Below are 19494 nucleotides of genomic sequence, written 5' to 3' on the forward strand. Positions count from 1 at the left end.
AAGTCTACAAATCTTGGTTTCATTCCTGCCCCCTTTTTTTAACTCAAAAAATAAGCTAAAAACTGAGGATGCCAAGTTAATGTATTTACTTAAACTATGATTATTTAAGAAATTATATTATCTGACATAAAATTACATAAAATATAAGTTATAAATTATACAATTCCAAATTTCCATGAAATAAAAAAATACATAAGCATACCTTTTTCCTGTCATTAAGATCTGACAAGGATTTCCCAAGTGTATCTTCATGAAGATGACACTTTGGTGATATAGGGAATAATATCTTTCACTATCCTCTTAATATTGAGAAATTATTTCCCATAAAGTTATTTCTCACAGTGACAATAATTCATGGAATCACACCAAAGAGCAAGTCAGTAAAGACAGCCTTCTGTGTGCGGAATGGAGGGATGGAGTGGGGAGAATAATAATGTTATTGTTGATATAGTCAATGCCAAATTTCTACTAATGTGGGTTGAATATGGATGTATTTAGAATACAAAATGAACAAATTGAGCTAAAAATATTAAATGAACACCCACATGTAAGCCAACTCTTGAGGATATAGATATTTATAATGCAAATTGAGAGGATCATAACAGTAACTCCTTTGTGGAAGTTTAGGAGTTAATAAGGGCATATGCCTGAATTTCAGACAATTCAATGTCAAAATTAGGCTGGTAAAAGGGATTATGTTTCTCATAACTGGTTTAAATTTTCTCTGGAAGGAGGAGTGAATAAGGAAGAAAGAACACAGTCGGATCTCTGGCATTAAGCAACAAAAACCTGCAGTGTTCATCTTGAACTCAGACTTTCTCTCTTTACTACAGCCACACTGACCCTGTTTTCTCTCCCTGTATAGCATGATCATTCCTCAGATCTCAACTCAAGTAACAGTTCCTCATAAAAACCTTTTCTGACTCAGAGAAATGCTTTATTAGTCTCTCAAAGCAACATATTTGTCTCTTTATAGCTACAGGTGTTTTTTTCTTGGAGAGAATAATAAAGTCAACCACCAGAAACCCAATATTCAGCTTCAACAATTAATAACACTATACCCTTCATTTATAATATATTATTCCAACCAACTTTCTTTCTGAAAGATTTAAAATCAAATTTTACACATTTTTTCCTTATTTTTCAATTATAGTTGACCTTCAATATTATATTCTATTAGTTTCAGGTACACAGCTTAGTGGTTAGACATTTATATAATTTACAAAGTGATCATTTTTTAAATCGAGTATCCACCTGGCACCATAGTTATTACAATACGATTAACTATACTTCATATGCTATACTTTACAACCCCATGACTATTCTGTACCTACCAATTTGTTCTTAATCCTTTCACCTTTTTTTACCCAGCCCTCCAACACCTCTCCCATCTGGCTACATCTGTTTCTGTTTTGTTTGTTCATTTGTTTTGTTCCTTAGATTTCACATATAAGATAAATCATGTGACAGAGCATTTGTATTTCCCTGTCTGACAGAATAAGCTTTTTAAGAAACATAATCACAACACCATTATCATCAGCAAAATTAGTAATTCCTTAGTATTATCCAATACCCAGACCATACTCAATTTTCTTTCATTGATCAGAAACATTCTATTTTAGTTGACTTGTTCCAATAAAAATACAAATAAGATCTACATATTGCACTTGTTGATGTCCATTGACTATATTGAGATTTAATTTATTTTTTATGTGATTTATTTGTTAATGATACTTTTTCACTTATTCTGCCCATTCTTTGTTTATGTCCATCTAGTGTAATTTAATCTGTTCTTCTCTCCTACTGTCCCTGGAAAAAAGATAGATCTAGAGACTTATTTGACTTGGCTCAAATTTTGGAAAATAATTTATTGTATGTGGTGTTTTAAGTTTCCTAATTCATAACATTAGGAAAGACATAATGATTGGTGGTCCTAGAGTTATAATTTTGTGTCATGATAAGTTTATACTCTATCTCTCAACTAGTTCATTAACTTTATGAGGATAGGTAATAATTTGTATCTATTCAAGCTTATTTTTAATCTTCAGTGTTGTGTACAATGCCTAGCATGTAGCAGATTAACAATAGTATGTTATTTAACTGGATAGATGAGTTATAGAAATGTCAGTTTAGATGGGCAAATAATTTGAAAATATTTATAATCCTGCAGTTGTATATGTCTGATTCTTTTCCTGAGGTTTTACCAGTAATTGACAATTTATAGAAAAGCTTTATTTGCAAATTGTGCAATTGATGGAATAATACTGTTTCAGCATTGAAACAAGCAAAGTGGTGAACACTAGGCTCTCTTCCTATGTATTGAGAAGTCAAATATTAATAATTATAGATTTATTGCAACTAGAACTCCTCACTGAGGATTACATTTGAGGATTCATGGAGACGCTCATGTGTCTGGTACATAGCTGATGACTTGTTATTATTACTTGTTATTATTGTTATTATTTTATTAACATTACTTAATAAATAAGCATTACTTGTTATTATTGTTATTATTGTTATTATTATTTTAAACTTCCCTAAAATGGGATATAGTCAGTGACTTAGAATTTTCTGTTGATGAAGAATTCTCAGTATGAACTACTGTGCCTTTTTGTGTTGTTTTCTTGTGTTCCCTATAATTAGTCATTAACATTTTTCAGTTGCTTAATATATTCTGAGAAGTGCCAAGCACTTAACATGAATTTATGGCATTTGAATCTTATAACAACCGATGTATACTATAGATTTTTACATATGACACATATTACAGATAAAGAAGCTGAAGTTTAGAAAAATTAACGGAATTGGCAATACATCCATTAAATGACTAAAATAGACTGAAAAACTGAGCTGTTAGCCAATATGACCTTTTGCTTTCCTGTAATGTGAGAATATGAAACATCTAAACACTCTCCTGATAATACCAACATTGGAATCTGACTGGTCGTCATTCAGATAGATCACCTAAAGTGTCCTCAGTATGTTCCATATTAAGTTCTCCCTCCAGTGTAATGAATAAATCAAAAAAAGAAAGTAAATCTTGTGAAAATGTTTTTCACTCTCACTTCTTGGAAAACCTTTGCCTGACCAAATGTTCTGGTACTCTTCCAAGAAAAGAAATCCTTTACAATTGGAAATTTTAATTAAAATCAGAAAGGCTTTGTGTGATCCAAAGCAGCCAAATGAATGAGGATATTGGAAAATTAGGAAATAATCCAAGTTCTTTAGCAGAATTAATAGGGCATCTCATCCTGGGATAAGAGCAGTATTGTGCTCTTGGATACATTTGTGTGTTGCCATTGACATTTGGAATGTCACTTCAAAAGAAATTACACATTCAACATATCATTCAGACCATAATCATTCAATCTGAAGGATCCAAGACTCATTTCTAGAAACAGAAAGCTTTTGTAATTTGTTTTTCTGGGACTTCCTCATGGGTGATATAATGGCTATTCTCAATAGCCTCTTTTTATACATGTTTTCTTCATACAGAGTATAATTGCTTCTTGTTTCAATGGTATGTATCTTATGGACCATGCAGACATAAGTACCATATATAATAAAGAACTAATATACTAATTAGACTGAACAGCAGAAGGACCATCCAGGCAACCTTCCAGATGAAGCTGGGGCTGCGAGGGCTGAGCCCCTTGCATGAAATTTGTGTATTGGGCCTCTAGCCTATCAATAAGTTGTCATTCGGTATGATCCTGCATCATGTCACCCAGGCCCCATTATTTGGAATAATGACTTTCCTAGAGCTTCTCTACTGATAACTAGAGGCCTGGTGCACAAAATTCATGCATGAGTAGGGTCCCTCGGCTTGGGAAGCAATCAGGGCTAATAAGGGCCTTCTAGGTGCTGGCCAGGACCTTCCTCCCTCCAGCTGCTAGCTGCCAGCTGGGACCTTCCTTTCCCAGCTGCCAGCTGCTGACAGGGCCTTCCTTTGTTCTGCCCTGCCCCCTGCTGGTCAGCACACATCATAACAAGCAACTGAACTCCTGGTCTCCTGGTCAAACTCATGAGGGGACACTTTGCATATTATCCTTTTATATAGAGAGATGACTTGATAAAAAGGATTACATATGTAGGTATGTTAACATTTCCCCCTTTATGAACTTTAGTACCCATGAACCTCCTAGCCAGCTGTACTAGGCATTTCAGTTAGTGTCAGAGCATATAACTTGACCCTTTACTTTTTCCCATCTCTCCCACATTGAGGAGATAGAAGGGCTAAGCAGTCAGGGATAGGACCTTGGGGGAGGGAGAAGAATGGGGAGTTCTTGAATAACAGGATCTTACAGATGTGAACAGGATACAGCTTTCTGACTGTACCACAGAGACAAACAAAATGATCTAGAACTGACCCTAGCTAGGTAGAATTGCTAAGCAACCCAGCTGGGCGGGGAAAGAAGGGCACATGGGAGACATGAGCTTTAAAATGTATGGATGTTGCTAAGACAGGCAGCTTACAGATAACCAATCACAGGGATGTTGCTAAGGCGGGATTATTTGAAAGCACTAATTAAGATCTAGCGAAGCATGTATCTATCCTACACAAAGAAGAACACCCTCTTCTCTCGCTAGCTTCTATGGCAGAGGATAGGTTCCTCTGTACTTTTGTGGCTTATGACTGTGTTGAACTCCACACAAGGACTAATGGACTTTAATTAGCTTGGATGCTGAACTACAACAGGGAATGGAAGCTCTGGGCACTGGCCTACTTTTTGAGCCCCAGATGCACCTTTTCCAGGACTGGCTTGGGGTACATGGAACTTTGGAACCTGAGACAAAGAAGCTTCATGAGTAACCTGTTTTGGGCCCCCTTCCTGCTGCCACCTGTGGCAGGAAGTCCATCTACACTCAATAAATGTTGCCTCTGTTAACCATTTTTACCGTGAATCCATTCTTCGGTTTTGCGAGACAACGGAATTGAACCAGAATACAAAAGTTGGCATCAATATGACAGGGTCCCTGGTATAGGGCCTTTCTATCATTTGTAAGCTCTCTCAGTCTATCCTTTTTCCATCTAATAGAGAATGTAGTTTGAGGGATTTTCCCTCCGGAGTGCACAATCTTTATTAGCAGGTGTAAAAAGTACAAACTAGTAACAATTGCAGAGGAATTTAAAGGAGGCAGGACTTGGCTCCTTTCCCCCAGCTGAGGGCCTGTAACCAGACCAGTGGGGCAGAAGCCCTTGGTTGTGGCCACTTTGGACCCAGAAGTCTTCAAACAGGATCCCAGGGGTAAAGGAGCAAGGCCGCTGAAGAAGCCTGGGCTGGGTACCATCATGGGCTGCTTGGCCTCTGCTCCCAGCACAGCTCAACAACTCCAGGTAGGAAACTGGTTAAAACTATCCCTCTCCAGCTGAAACTGGTTTTGCTCAGTGGATAGAGCATCAGCCTGCAGACTGAAAGTTCCCAGGTTCATTCTGGTCAAGGGCATGTACCTTGGTTGCGGGCACATCCCCAGTAGGGGGTGGACAGGAGGAAGCTGATCAATGTTTTCTAACTCTCTATCTCTCTCCCTTCCTCTCTGTAAAAAAATCAATTAAAAATATATTAAAAACAAAAACAAAAAACTACCCCTCTCCTAACCAAGGAAGAGGTTGCCAGCCCCTGTGGGATTTGAGCAAGCTACTTCCGGTTGTTGTCCTGGGTCCTGTTTTCCCATGTAGCCAACTTCACAGCACTATTTAGATTTTAAAAGATAAATTCCTACAACTTCTTTAAGGCCACTTCTGTGATTTGTTTTGATTCATAAACCAAATATTTTGCTAGGAAGCTAAAAATTTGAAAATGTATTCAAACATTCTAAAATCATCAACAATTAGAGTACATCCTTATTAAGTCTTACTAATCATGGATTTAATTATTTCATGAATAAAATAATTCATATATCATGATGCATAGTGCATTTCCTCTTGAGGAGCTAGAAAGCCGAGAAAGTAATTTTTTTCTTCTTTTACAAATTCAGTCTCATATGTTTATCCACACTTTTAGTACTTTGTGTTTTCTAATTATGGAAGACATTATCACTTTCAGTTGGTCACCAAAATTTTCCAAATTATGATGTGCTATTTGAAGCATGTCTGAATTAATAAACTATAACTGCATTGTGGGAGGTCAAGTTTAAATATATATGTATATAGTTTATCAGCAGCAGTAATACATGTTTTGGAACACAAATGTATATATTAATGAAATATTTATAGGCATTGGCTTTTATTACCATAGTGCACTCAGGAAAGAATATTATGTAGCAAAAAAAAATGCTCTTATCAAAATCACTTTCAATCTTCTTATGCACCACACACATATTGAGGATCTAGCAATATACTCTAAGGTCTTAAGAAGATAACTCAAATTCTGTGATTCTAAGAAGCATTTTAAAAATTATACCTCAGCTGCTTCATTTTCTTCTTGAAGTAAAGTGTGTTGAAATTCTGTTTCACTCTTCTTAGTTTTTTCAGCAGCTGTCTGTTTTTCTTCTTCATAGGACATTGCAAGTATGCCCAAGAACAAACTTGTCATGTAAAAGGCAAACCAAAAACTTATTATAATGAAAAATATCATGTAGACCTTTCCTGAAGCATAAAGAATCTAAGGAGAGGTGGAAAACAGGGCAAAAAAGGAAAATGTTATTTGTCTTCCTATAATCTTCTTTTTTTAAAAAAAATGAAGTTTTTATGAAAATAATTTAGTCATAAGTGAAATGTAATCACAAGACAGTTCAAGTACTGGCTCTATGTGGAAAAACAAGCAAAGTGAACTTCAACTTTAGACTTATCTAAGGTATAAAATATATAGTACAAAACCAAAGAAAGATTTGAGTAATTTAATTAATTTAGGGTAAGCATTTGACATTTATGTCATCATTAATAAAGAAAACATAGTGGAAGAAAAAAATTGTCATCTCCCAATAAAGAAAGCTGGATGGATTGCCAAAACCGGTTTGGCTCAGCGGTAGAGTGTCGGTCTGCGGACTGAAAGGTCCCAGGTTCGATTCCGGTCAGGGGCAGGTACGTTGGTTGCTGGCACATCCCCAGTGGGGGGTGGGTGTGCAGGAGGCAGCTGGTCGATGTTTCTCTCTCATCCATGTTTCTAGCTCTCTGTCTCTCTCCCTTCCTCTCTGTAAAAAATCAATAAAATGTATTAAAAAAAAGAAAAAAAGAAAGTTGGGTGATCTAAATATGGAAGATTATTTTCTTTGCAATGGAATCTTTAAATATATGAAATTTAATAAAGTTAGAGAATTAATGTTTAGAGATTATTTTCTTCTAATAATTACTTTATGGAAATATTACAACAAATTCCAAAATAAGATATTCAAAGGGATGGGGAACAGAAATATTTCTGTATCTGTCAGAATATCTATTTGGTAAAGAACTTTAGTATTAATCACAAGGAAAAGACATATAATTCACTTATATGTATTCATTTATAGATAGAAAAATACTAAATTTTAGATTTCCAAACTAAGCATTAACTAGTTTTTATTTCATAATAACTAAGATCATAAAATTAAAAAAATTTAGAAAATTGTAAGTAGACATTACAAATCCAAAATATAGTCCACTGATCTATCCTCCTCATTAAAAATATATGAACAAAGTCAAGAAAAAATGGGAATAGTTTAATTTTTAAATATTCATTTGATTCAATAAATAAGCATTATTTATAGAAAATATTGTGTTGATATAAAGAGTTAAGAATGTATTGATTAGTAGCAAGTTCTAACATTCTTTCAGGAATAATTTTCATTAATCTATAATATATAGACTTTAAAAGTATTTTTAATAAACCCTAGTATCCCAATGAGCCAATTTTTTAATAAACCCTAGTATCCCAATGAGTCAACTGTTTAAGATTTGGTTAAATATTTTTTCCCATTGAACTAGCTGTCATTTACTGTACTATATTCAGGAGTCAGAAACCTTTCTGAATAAAAAAAACTTGAATCTTTGTTTTAATTATCATTATATCTTCTTGAGAAACCATGGCACACAAATCATCAGTGACGAAGACAGACTTCCAGAATTTGGATTTCAAGTCTGATAACAGCAAGCCTTCTGTTACAACTGAGCCATGATTGAACATTAAAGAGAAATGAGAATAGAAGAATTGAAAAGAAATAGCCTATTGTAGGTATTCAATAAATAATTATGTAATATTTGGTAATCTCATAGGTTTAAATTTGTGGCTGAAGAATTGGTACCCAGACATCTTTTTAACTTAGTTCACATCACAGAGCAGGACAGTGATCCCTGTATATACCTGTGTTGTAACTTTGGAGAGGTTACGCAGCCACTGTGATCTTAATGTCTTCGTATAAAAGTCAGATGTACATATATGCACCATGTAGGATTGTTGTAAAGGTTAAATGAGATATCACACATAAGAATACAAACTTCAATAGAGAGTTGGGGTATAATTTGACCCTTAATAATCCTTGTTCTCTTTCCTTCTGTCTTCCAATTCTTCACCTCCAAATGTAATAGACTATGTCACATTTGAACATTGTCATGAAAGGGAGGGGCGTGGTACCCTTCTTATGTGCATGGCAGAGTCTCTCAGTTCTCACCTGATGATACAGTGCTTCAGGGTAATCCTGTGTCGCCAGCCGTAACAGGGCTAACAAGGCCCAGCCAAAGTTGTCAAAATTTGTGTAGCCATTATCAGGATTCATGCCAGCTTTTATACACGCATATCCTTCAGGACACTGACTAAAGAATACAAAGAAAAGAACAACTGCTTACTTTTAGGTAACTTCCAGATTATAGCCAAATCATAACTATAGAACATTTGCCCATAAGTTAGAAAGGGTTCTTGTGTCCATAGTGAGCAATCTTCTCCCAAACAATTTCCAGTGGAAAGCTGCAAATGAGTTAGATTTTTAAATTGGTGTAAGTGACGAGTGTTAACTAAGCTAAAAAAAAAAAAAAAAAGAGGGGGTGGGGGTGGGGGGGGCTGGCAAATACTTTTTTGCCAAGCCTTTGTTAAAGTTTTCTTTAGTACCCAATATCAGCGTGAAGTTATAAATGGTGGAATATAACATAATAAAAATAAAACTGCAAGGGTTAAGGGTTTAATTTTTCATTGGTCTCACCTCAAATCCTTAGATCCTATTATTTAAGGGTGAGAAAATATTTATTACATTAGTAATGACAAGCAGTACTTGCACTATTGTGGAAAGAACAATTAAGAATTCATTTCCTTTTATGGGGTCTTCATACTTTTACCTACTGGGGGCATGAGTGCTGAGGTCAGTTATTACAGTGGTGGCCCACTAAATGATGCTTCTCTCTATCCTAGTTCCCTCATACATTATTTTGGCTTTGGCCATGTGTCTTATTTTGAACATTGGTTAATGGTTAATAAATGTGATACCAACAGAGGTATAAAAAGTAATTATGCATTGAGGCTTGCTGATTGCTGTTGATCCACATAATCTGAACAAGTGAATATTTGTTCTTAAGGCACTAACTTTTGGGATCATTTATTCTGCAGCAAAGTATGATGGCTACAGGTGAAATATTGCATGACTTTCTGGCCTTGAAGTATATTATTGTGATTCTGGATATTCATAGCCAGACACCTTCATTATGTGTTAGGAATGTCCACCAAGAGGAGTTAGCTGGTGTTGTATACGACAGACACAACGGGATGAGTTCACAATTTGGACTTGAGAATAGAGTGTAATCCCAGTAGCTGGGCAAAAAGAATCGAGCAAGTGACAAAATATCTAAATATGACAAAACTGCCTAATTTAGGCTCCTCTCTCCATCGTGTGCCATTTGTCAACCTGGGCCCCTGAGCCCAAGAAAAAGTAAGCCTACAGATGGGTATCAAGTCATCCAGCTGCGGAACTCAACATAAGGAACTCCGAAAGGCATTGCACTGTCAAGAAGCACTTTATTTCTACATTCTTATCCCTTCATCTGAAATTATAGGACAAGGCATGAGAGTAGTATTCTCACTAAAGAATTACTTATAAATATTGTTTTCAAGAGCAATAAGCTTTTTCTTAAATAAAATTATAGTCATAAAAGATAGAGAAGCCATAAATAAGTGAAATAACAGCATATCTTTAATATTTCTTTCTTCAAAGGCTTGGAGCCAAAGAAAAGATTTTTATTGTCTTTTTTGCTTTTTTTCCGCTGGCTGTGAAGCATGCTGAAAACAGAAAAAAATCAGATCTTGTTAAAGTTCCAGCGCTGCTGTTTACAAATGAGCATTATATCTTTCTTAACCTTAAAACAAATAATTTAGCTAGCTTGCTTATTGTTTTCTAAAAAAAAAAAAAATAGAATTGGTTTAATAGTATTCCATATTATTCATTCTCAGCATGGTTTCAGTGAAAAAAGAAATAGATGATCTAATCAAATAGAAACCATAAGTAATGATAATAATTATCCAATAAATATAATGGATCTGTAGTACTGACTTGTCAGAAGAAAACATTAATCTTACTTACCTGGCATCTGATCTGTTGCCACAAAGGAGAGCATATCTTTCTCCTTCCAAATAATAATAGTTTTCTGTTTCTGAAAATAAGAAATTATATTCTATATTTAATTTTCTAATGTTGAGTGAACAGCATATGTAAAAGTCATTTAAACCTCTATAGTGAGAAGGAATTAGCATATAGCCTGGCTTTTTTTTTATTGTCTAAAGTTCTACATATGTCTCCTCCTCCCTCCCAATTGACTCCCACTGCCTCTTCAGCCATTCCCACCCCAGGCAAGCCTCCATCGCCCCAGTGTCCGTGTCCATTGGTTATGCTAATATGCATACATATAAGTCCTTTGGTTGCTCTCTAACCACCCCCCCCACACCTCCTCTGCCATTTGTCTCTAGATCTATTTTTGTTCATCAAATTGTGTTGATCATTATATCCCACATATGAATGAGATCATGTGATATTTATCTTTCTCCTAGTGGCTAATTTCACTTAGCATAATGCTCTCCAGTTCCATCCATGCTGTTGTAAAAGGTAAAAGTTCCTTCTTTTTTATCGAGGCTTAGTATTCCAATGTGTAGATTTACCACAGTTTTTTAATCCACTCATCTGCTGATGGGCACTTAGGTTGTTTAAAAATCTTAGCTATTGTAAATTGTGCTGCTATGAACATAGAGGTGTATGTATCCTTTCTGATTGGTGTTTCTGGTTTCTTGGGATATAGTCCTAGAAGTGGGATCACAGGGTCAAATGGGAGCTCCATTTTTAACTTTTTGAGGAAACTCCATACTTTTATCAAGGAAGCTGTCTCAGCATCTGAAGCACAGGCCAAAAGTCCTCTGGTGATCCATCTACTTCACTGACCCAAAAGTGATAAAACTCAGTGTAGAAAGAGGAGGATCCCTTTCAAAATTAGAGTTCAAGAAAATGCATGTAACCAGCCAGGAACATCCAGACCCCTGAAGGAAAAATTCCTAAAACTAATACTTTGGAAACCCTTTATTTCCAAGATTTATTCCTGATGCTGTTCCTGAGCAGAAGGCAAGATTTTTCTGTCTTTGGGTTAATTTCCATTCTCTTCTCACTTGGATGCTTATTTTTCTTCATTGAGCATCCAGTGCCAATTATTTCCCTGGTGTCACCTAATTTCGACCACAACCTGAGCTGATCTGAATTATAGCCCATATAATTTATCCAGATATCCTTACCTGTCTATTAAAATGTAAAGTGTGTATTTATAAATATAGTTACCAGGGTTGGGAACATGCATCTGTAGGAGCATTTATTTTTAGATTCTATATTCAAGTCACAGAAATCAAACCCATGAGAGCAGTTCTGAGTGTGTGTGTCTCTGTGTGTGTATGTCTGTGTAAGAGTATATACATACAAAAATATACATGTACACAAAACTGTACTATATATGTTATATATACAAAATTGAATTACTCCAATCTCAAATAAAGTCACTTAAATTTGTCATCTAAAATAATTTTAGAAGAATTTTTAAATCATAATTAGAAACCATTGATCAAACTTCTTGAATAGCAGTTAAAAATGAAATGACAACCAAAGAACTTACATGCATATATGCATAACCGAAGGACACAGACAATAGTGAGACGAAAGCCGGAGGAAGGGATGGAAATGAGGAGGAGGGAGTCAAGGGGGAAAAAGGGGACATCAGTAATATTTTCAATAACAAAGACAAATTAAAAAAAAACAATTGAAATTTGACATTAGTGAAACTGGATAGTCTCAAATACTTTTCTATGTTCAAGGATTATGACATGGCAGTTAGATTAATATTATATTTTCAGCAGCTCCTAGCATGCTATTTGAGGAAATGGATTGCCTATTTTAAAGAGGTAATCTTTAAAAGTGATTTGTTCTTAATATATTTTAACAAAGATGAAAATAACCTGTTTTCTTAGCAATAATTAGTGAAGTAGCAAAAATTATTTTTGAGTAATTAGCATATTTTATTATATTGTCAAAGCAACCAAAGGGTATTGCAATTGGAATCTAACATTTACTATCTATCTCCTAATGTCCTTGAAATAGACACATCATAAGGAAAAATTTCACATACTCATATGCTAATAATTCTGTATTACTTGCATCATTATCATTTCAGGGGGAAAACTAAAGAGTAAAATTGATTAAGATTTATTTTAGAACTTATTAAATCCAAAGTATAAATTAATATAGAAGGACTACATAAGGTTAAACAATAATTTGTTTTTATTAGTTGAAAAATATGCTTTTACTTTTTCTAAATACAGTCAGAAAGAACCTGATAATTTTAATGTGAGAGAAAAATCCAGTAAGATTATGGTCTGTGTAAAAGGAATGGGTATTAAACCCGGATTGTGCTTGGTTAGAATAGTTACAGTATTATGGAGCATTCACTAAATTTTTCTGAACTTTATTTCCTTCTTTGTAACAGGAATTATTCATGTCTCCTCTGCAAGATTATGGTAAATATTATTTCTATCAGCCTAAAATATGCTCAAAATGGAAAACTTTAGAGATCCAAAAGATGCTATCACGAAAGTGAAAAGACAACCCATAGAATGGAGAAAATGTTTTCAAATCATGTATCTGATAAGAGTCTAGAATCCAGGATATAAAAACTTTATTTTGGTTCAATAATAAACAGGCAAATAACTAAAAGAGAAATAGATTAGAATAGGCATTCCCCGCCCCCCCCCACCAAAAAAAAAGAAAGTAAAAGGAGTTAGTAATAAAAGTCCATATACTGCTTGATTCCATTTATATGAAATGTCCAGAATAATAAAGTATATAGACACAAAAAGTAGAATAGTAGTTGCCCGGGGCTGGTGTAAAGGGAATGAGAAATGAATGGTAATGGATAGGAGTTTCTGTTTAGCGTGATGCAAATGTTCCATAATTAGATATTGGTGATGGTTATACAACCTTGTGAACAAACTAAAACTGTGACTACTATGGTATATGAATTATACCTCAATGAAAAAAAATAGAACTAAAAATACCCCCACTCCCCTAAAGAAACATTTAAATGGTTTGACATAGAAAGCAAGCAATTCTTACCTCGAGTATAACATGGGTTTCGGGTTCTGTTGTGCAAAGTTTCCGTTTCATTTTCCTGGGGCCACCGGAAACATTTATGCTTCAGGTTGCCCATGAAGAACCCCATCCCAATGAGAGAAAACACGATCAGAAAAAATAGAGCCAGGACAATGATGCCGGTAAGTTTCTTCAAGCATCGGAGCAGGATCCCTACGTAAGACTTCACACCTGAAAAGAGACAAGTTTGTTTCCAATAAAGTAAAATACTTCCGTAAAGAAGCATTAGCAAACTTCTCCCATGGCAAATACATATCCATTGAAATTGGTAGCTTTGTGTTTCATAATCTAATTTACCATTATCTAGCTCTAATAAATAAGATGAATAAAACACCAAACTGTAAGGTTTTTGTATAATTGCTAATTTTTTATATTTAACAAAATAAGGTAGTCACGATATATTTTATAATTAGTCACTTGTTTCTCTTTACTACATAAAGGACAGGCTTTCTCGCTTGGTTACTGCTTTTCAAACCAATCACTATTGTTTATAAGCATAAGTAAAGATATAGAGTTATTCATCAAAATGAGCTGAAAATGTTGAAACAAAAACTAGTTTGAAACAGCAGTATTTTATAATATTCTTTCATTAATTTTTAAGAATTCATTTTTTGGAGCTGATTAAATAAGAGATGTAAAACCAATGGATAAACCAAACACTACATATGTATATAACCAAGTCTTCATTAAAAATGAAATATTTAACAAGTATTTCCATTTTATTAGAAGAAAAATGGGGTCACTTTACTGTAATGTAATTTCTGTGACTACCATAATGAACTTTTAAAACATGTATATTTGCACTGTACTTCTGTTTGGCAACCATCCCGAGTCCTCTGTATATTATTTTACTGAAAAATGTTTCATATTGTTCTATTGGAGTAGTTCTTAAATAAGAACACACACACGTGTGTGTGTGTGTGTGTGTGTGTGAATATATGTATGTGTGTATAGATATACAGTATATATAAATCAAGTTTTGTGAGTTTCAATCTATTGGTTACATTTTTTTTGAAGGTAAAAAAGTCACCATCCAATTTTACAGAATCAAATTTATTACTAATTTCCTTTGTTACCTACCATTCATTGTTACCTACCATATGCCAACTGACTGATTTCTTGGTTTTATTTTCCCTTTCATTTTAGTTTTAAACTTTTATTTTGTTTTAGTTTAGGTATCTCTGGTGGAGTTTAATTTATTTCTGATTTAATATCAAAGTCTCTACATCTTGACAGAAAAATTTAACCCGATTATTTTTATTTTCATAAATTGCCTTTATTTTGGATTGGCCTTTGCCATTTTGATTTCTTAGTTTTATATTAATATTTCCCTTATGATTTTCTATGTGTTTTGTCTTTCCTAAATTAACTTTGATATTTTTCTTTTTGCTTCTAGTATGTCTATTGTGAACACCTGTATCAAACTTAAATTCTTATTTTGAACAAATGTACTATCTACATAAAAAATAAAACTGTATCTACTATAGTCTTCTCACATTTCTCAGTTTCTAGTTCTCATTTCTGTTAATATAATTTCGAACCTCTGACCTAATTATAATAGTTGAATTGTATGTATTTTGCATTAGGTAGTATTTTTTCATGATTTACAGGAAAGATAATATTGATATTCTTACAAAGACTTGTCAGAAAATATAAATTTGTGCAAGTAGGGAGTGGAGGAGACTTGATGAATGTGCCTGACCTAAATTGTAAGCTGCTCTTCAATTACAGGTGGTAGTTGCATCCAGGAATTTGGTTGGATTGATGCTGACAATTTATCCAAATTAATCTAGATTTGAATGTGAAATGACCAGATTTTTATACGGTTGGTATCTATTCCAAAGTTTTTAAAAACACAAACAACATATGTTTCTAGTTCAAAAATGACCCACAGATGTCCATGCTAGAATTTATAATTTATAATATTTGTATTTTGGTTTGCAACCCACTAACAACATAATTTGGAATTCATTCTCTGTTGAAATGATTTAAGATTTCATTGTGATTACTTTTGATAGTAAATCTTCTCATTGTTGAATATTTTATTTTTATTGATATATTTTTGTTTTTTAGCAGACATTCAAGAAAGACACATGTAAAATTCAAGAATTCTTAGGTGACTGAGATTATTTTTCTGTTGACTTCACATATAAATGACAAACAGGTATGAAGTTCTGGTGTCATAACCTCCCTGCCTACATGCCCTCCAAGTTCTGAAACTCTACTGTCCACTCACGAGATCTAAGGATTACCTTTCCATAGGTTCTTTATCTTTGTTTTTGTACTTGTAGGAGTTTTATAATACTTTTATGAATGTATCATTTGTTTGTTTGTTTATTTATTTATCTAGTATAAAATGAGCCTTTTCCATTTGTGACTAAGATCTTTCTCAATTTAAGTGATTTAAAAATTCTAGTGTATTTTTTTAATAATTTGTCTTTTATATTATTCTGTCTCCTTTTAGTATTACTTATTATCCATAAAATGAAACTTAAGTTTTCTCTCCTTTATTAATCCATCCAAATTTTGGTTCTACTGTATTAATATAGAATGTCTAATTTTTCTGTACATGTTTTGCTTTACCATAATACTATACAGATGATACTATATTTTACTGCCATCAAATATTAACTAAAGTTATTATAATTCTATCATATTTGTTTTAACAGTATTTTTTCTTGTCATTTTATAATCTCATTTTCCTCTTTTGCTTAAAAGAGTCTCAATTTTCTTCTATTGGGACTACAAAATATGATTTTTTTATGCTTGCTCCTATTTCTTAGAGTTTTTAAAGAAAAAAAAAGAATTATTTTCATTCTTTTAAATAGTATGTTTCTCTTTCTGTGTTGCAAAATATTTTTATACATTTTATATTGCTGCTATGTGCCATGATTCCTTTCTCCCTTGTAAAGAGCAGGTCCTACCAGCCTGTGTGCGCTCAACTCCTGTGTGTGTATTCCTCTTGCATTAGCTGGGACCCACCTGATTTCTTCTATAATCCTTGCCAAGATGAAGATGCAGTTGATGCAATTTTATGGTCTAGTGATTTGCAGAGACCGGTAAGGAAATAGTCAGACTGTGACTATTCCTAGCAGGGCAATTCTCACTGGTTTCTTCACTGGGTTTGGCAAAACTGTCATGTCACAAATCATGTTTATTATACACCTCTACTGAGATATAGCTCACAAACCATACAAGTCACCCATTTAATGTGTACAGTTTAATGTTTTAGTACAGCCACACGGTTATGCATCTGTCACCACACTCCCCAATCTTTTTGCTGTTTTCCCAACCTGAAATTAGTTTGGATTGATACACAGTATGCATGTGTTTGGCACTCTTTGTGGTGTACCAGTGCACAAAAGCTGCCTGGAGTTCTTAGTTTTGGTATTATCACACTTGCCTCAGGATTTATTGATCTAACTATTTCATACTACTCTAAATCACAGCAGGGAAAATAAACCCTCTGATTGGAGTTTTCCTACTTTGTTGTTTTTATTCATTCTGCATAACAAATTAGAAGGTTTTAAGGTATCTTCAGGAATAGGAGCTAAAATTTGTCCTCAGCATCTTCCATCAGTGTGGTCACAGCCTTGTTTAGCAAGAATTCCTTGAATGTTGTAGCGTATGGAATACACCCTATCCAAGCACTCAGAACAAAAAGGAATTTTTATCTTATTTTATATCACTTTATTCATTTCATCTGGTTGTTAGATGCAATTAGAAAAATAAGAAGTTATATTAGATATATGTCTAGGATGCTTTCTCTCTAGGAAGTCTAAAGACAATTACATAAGTTCATATTTAAGATATAAGTATAAATAAATAAATATTAAAAATAGAAAAATTATTTTTATTGATATCTATATTTTATAATTAAAGAACCCACCTCAAATAAATAAGTCAAATGTGTAATTTATTTTGCCTTTCCTGTAGTGACTGAAACAAATTTAAAGATCAGATAATTCATTAATTGAATAAGCTGAAGCAGTATTCAATTTAATATTTTTCCAAACAATAACAGAGGAATTCAAATGATTATATGGGAGTACATGAAACAAAATGAAGAAAATGAACTCAATATCATTTCTTACCTTCGTTTAAGGGAATAATTTTCAAAATTCTCAAACTTCTTGCAACTCTAAATATTGGTGTGAAGTTTAGAGGTGAATATATTGTTATGTGCCTGTGGAATTAAGTTAGAGTTATTTAGAGGTTATAGGACGTATCTTCAACTCCTTATGTTCTTTAAAACTTATTTTTAAAACCATAATCCAAACATTTCCCTTGCTTTCATTGCTCCATTTTGAAAATAGTTTTTTTTTACTGTTTGGAAGATGAAGATTGCTACAATTAATCCACAAACAAATTATGAGAATTTATCAAGTTTTGACACTGTGAGTACTCTTAAGTCCATATTTATGTCATCTTCATAAATATTTTGTTACCTAACTAACAAAAAGATTATTTTAAATACAAAACCACAGTCTTTTAAAGGAATGAGCTTCAATGTAAGGGTTTAGGTGATTCTGATGATGACAGTGGTAATGGTGGTGATACCAGAAGGCAGGGTACATACTGGTCCAGAGCACAGACTCTGGATCCAGACTGTCTGGGTAGAAATCCACTCTTAACTAGCTGTGTGACAGAGAAAAATTACTTAACCTTGCTTGCCTCAGTTTCCTCAGAAGTAAGGTGTGGATAATACTTTTTCAGAGGGTTTGGACTAGGTGAGCTAATATATGTAAGATGCATAGAAAAGCAACTGGCACACGCTATAAAATACCTAAATGTTAGCTATTAACTAAGTGCTTGCTAACAAAAACAGCAGAAATAATCTATACTAATAAAAGGGTAATATGCTAATTAGACCAGGAGACCTTCTGGATGTCCTTCTAGACAAAGCCATGGTGGCAGGGCTGAGGCAAAGGCAGTTGGAGGAGATCAGGCCAGGAGGGGAGAGCAGTTGGGGTGATCAGGCCGTTAGGAGTCAGGTAGTTGGAGGCCAGTAGGTCAGCAGGGGGGAACTATTGGGGGCGATCAGGCCAGTGGGGTAGTAGTTGGGGGCAAGCAGGCTGGCAGGGTGGGGGCAGCAGGAAGGGAAATTGCAGGGGAGAAGGCCAGTAAGGAGGTGGGGGGCGGCATTTGGGGGTAAGCAGGCCAGCATGCAGAGTGGTTAGGGGAGATCAGGCAGGCAGGCAGGGTGAGCTGTTAGGAGCCAGCAGTCCCAGATTGTGAGAGGAATGTCCAACTGCCAGTTTAGGTCTGATCCTAAACCACCTGTCAGACATCCCCTGAGGCCTCAGATTGGAGGGGGTGCAGGCTGGGCTTAGGGACACCTCCCCCCACCCCCATGCACGAATTTTGTGCATCAGGCCATTAGTGATAGTAATAGTAGAAGTAGTAGTGATAATTGCAATAATTTTAGCTACTATTTTTTATTGCTTACCATATGGCAGACACTAATTATTAACCTTAATAAATATTTCAAAATCTAGAAATAGAATATTATTTTTAATTTCTTTAATAGGAGTTCAACATCATTGATCACTCAGCTACAAAGCAGAGTATATTAAACAGATGCACTGAAAAAATAAATACATATGTAAACCATTAGATAATGTAACAACACTATGAAATGTAGAAAATGTATGTGTGTGTATTTTTAAAATATCTTATTCATATATCTAATATATTTACTGGTATTAAGAAAGGTAGTTAAAAAAATGTAAATGTGAGATAGAACCAAATATGCCAGTATCCTCTGCTAAGTCTCCAGAAGATTTTCTGCTCTCTAAATCTAACTTAAAAAGCAAAAATCAACCTCTATTTTTTTTCATTTCATATAGAAAGCATAGAGAATATCCCATTCCTTTCATTTTTATTCCATACTCTATGACCTAGCTCAGTTGGAGCTGTCTC

The 19494-nt window shown here is 34.2% G+C and overlaps 1 protein-coding gene across 1 annotated transcript in view; it reads right to left on the reverse strand.

Annotated features, from left to right (window-relative positions):
* The window catches only part of SCN7A (sodium voltage-gated channel alpha subunit 7), a 73157-nt gene that overhangs the window by 32294 nt on the left and 21369 nt on the right, over positions 1 to 19494 (reverse strand). Inside the window, exons 6-10 of the mRNA XM_084891587.1 lie at positions 17667 to 17758; positions 13537 to 13743; positions 10480 to 10549; positions 8587 to 8728; positions 6405 to 6605 (exon numbers count right to left, since the gene is read on the reverse strand). Of these exons, the coding sequence (XP_084747713.1) occupies positions 6405 to 6605; positions 8587 to 8728; positions 10480 to 10549; positions 13537 to 13743; positions 17667 to 17758 (712 nt within the window). The remainder of the gene's footprint in view (positions 1 to 6404; positions 6606 to 8586; positions 8729 to 10479; positions 10550 to 13536; positions 13744 to 17666; positions 17759 to 19494) is intronic.

Source organism: Pipistrellus hanaki (assembly GCF_964339955.1).
Source record: "Pipistrellus hanaki genome assembly, chromosome: 8".
Lineage (NCBI taxonomy): Eukaryota > Metazoa > Chordata > Mammalia > Chiroptera > Vespertilionidae > Pipistrellus > Pipistrellus hanaki.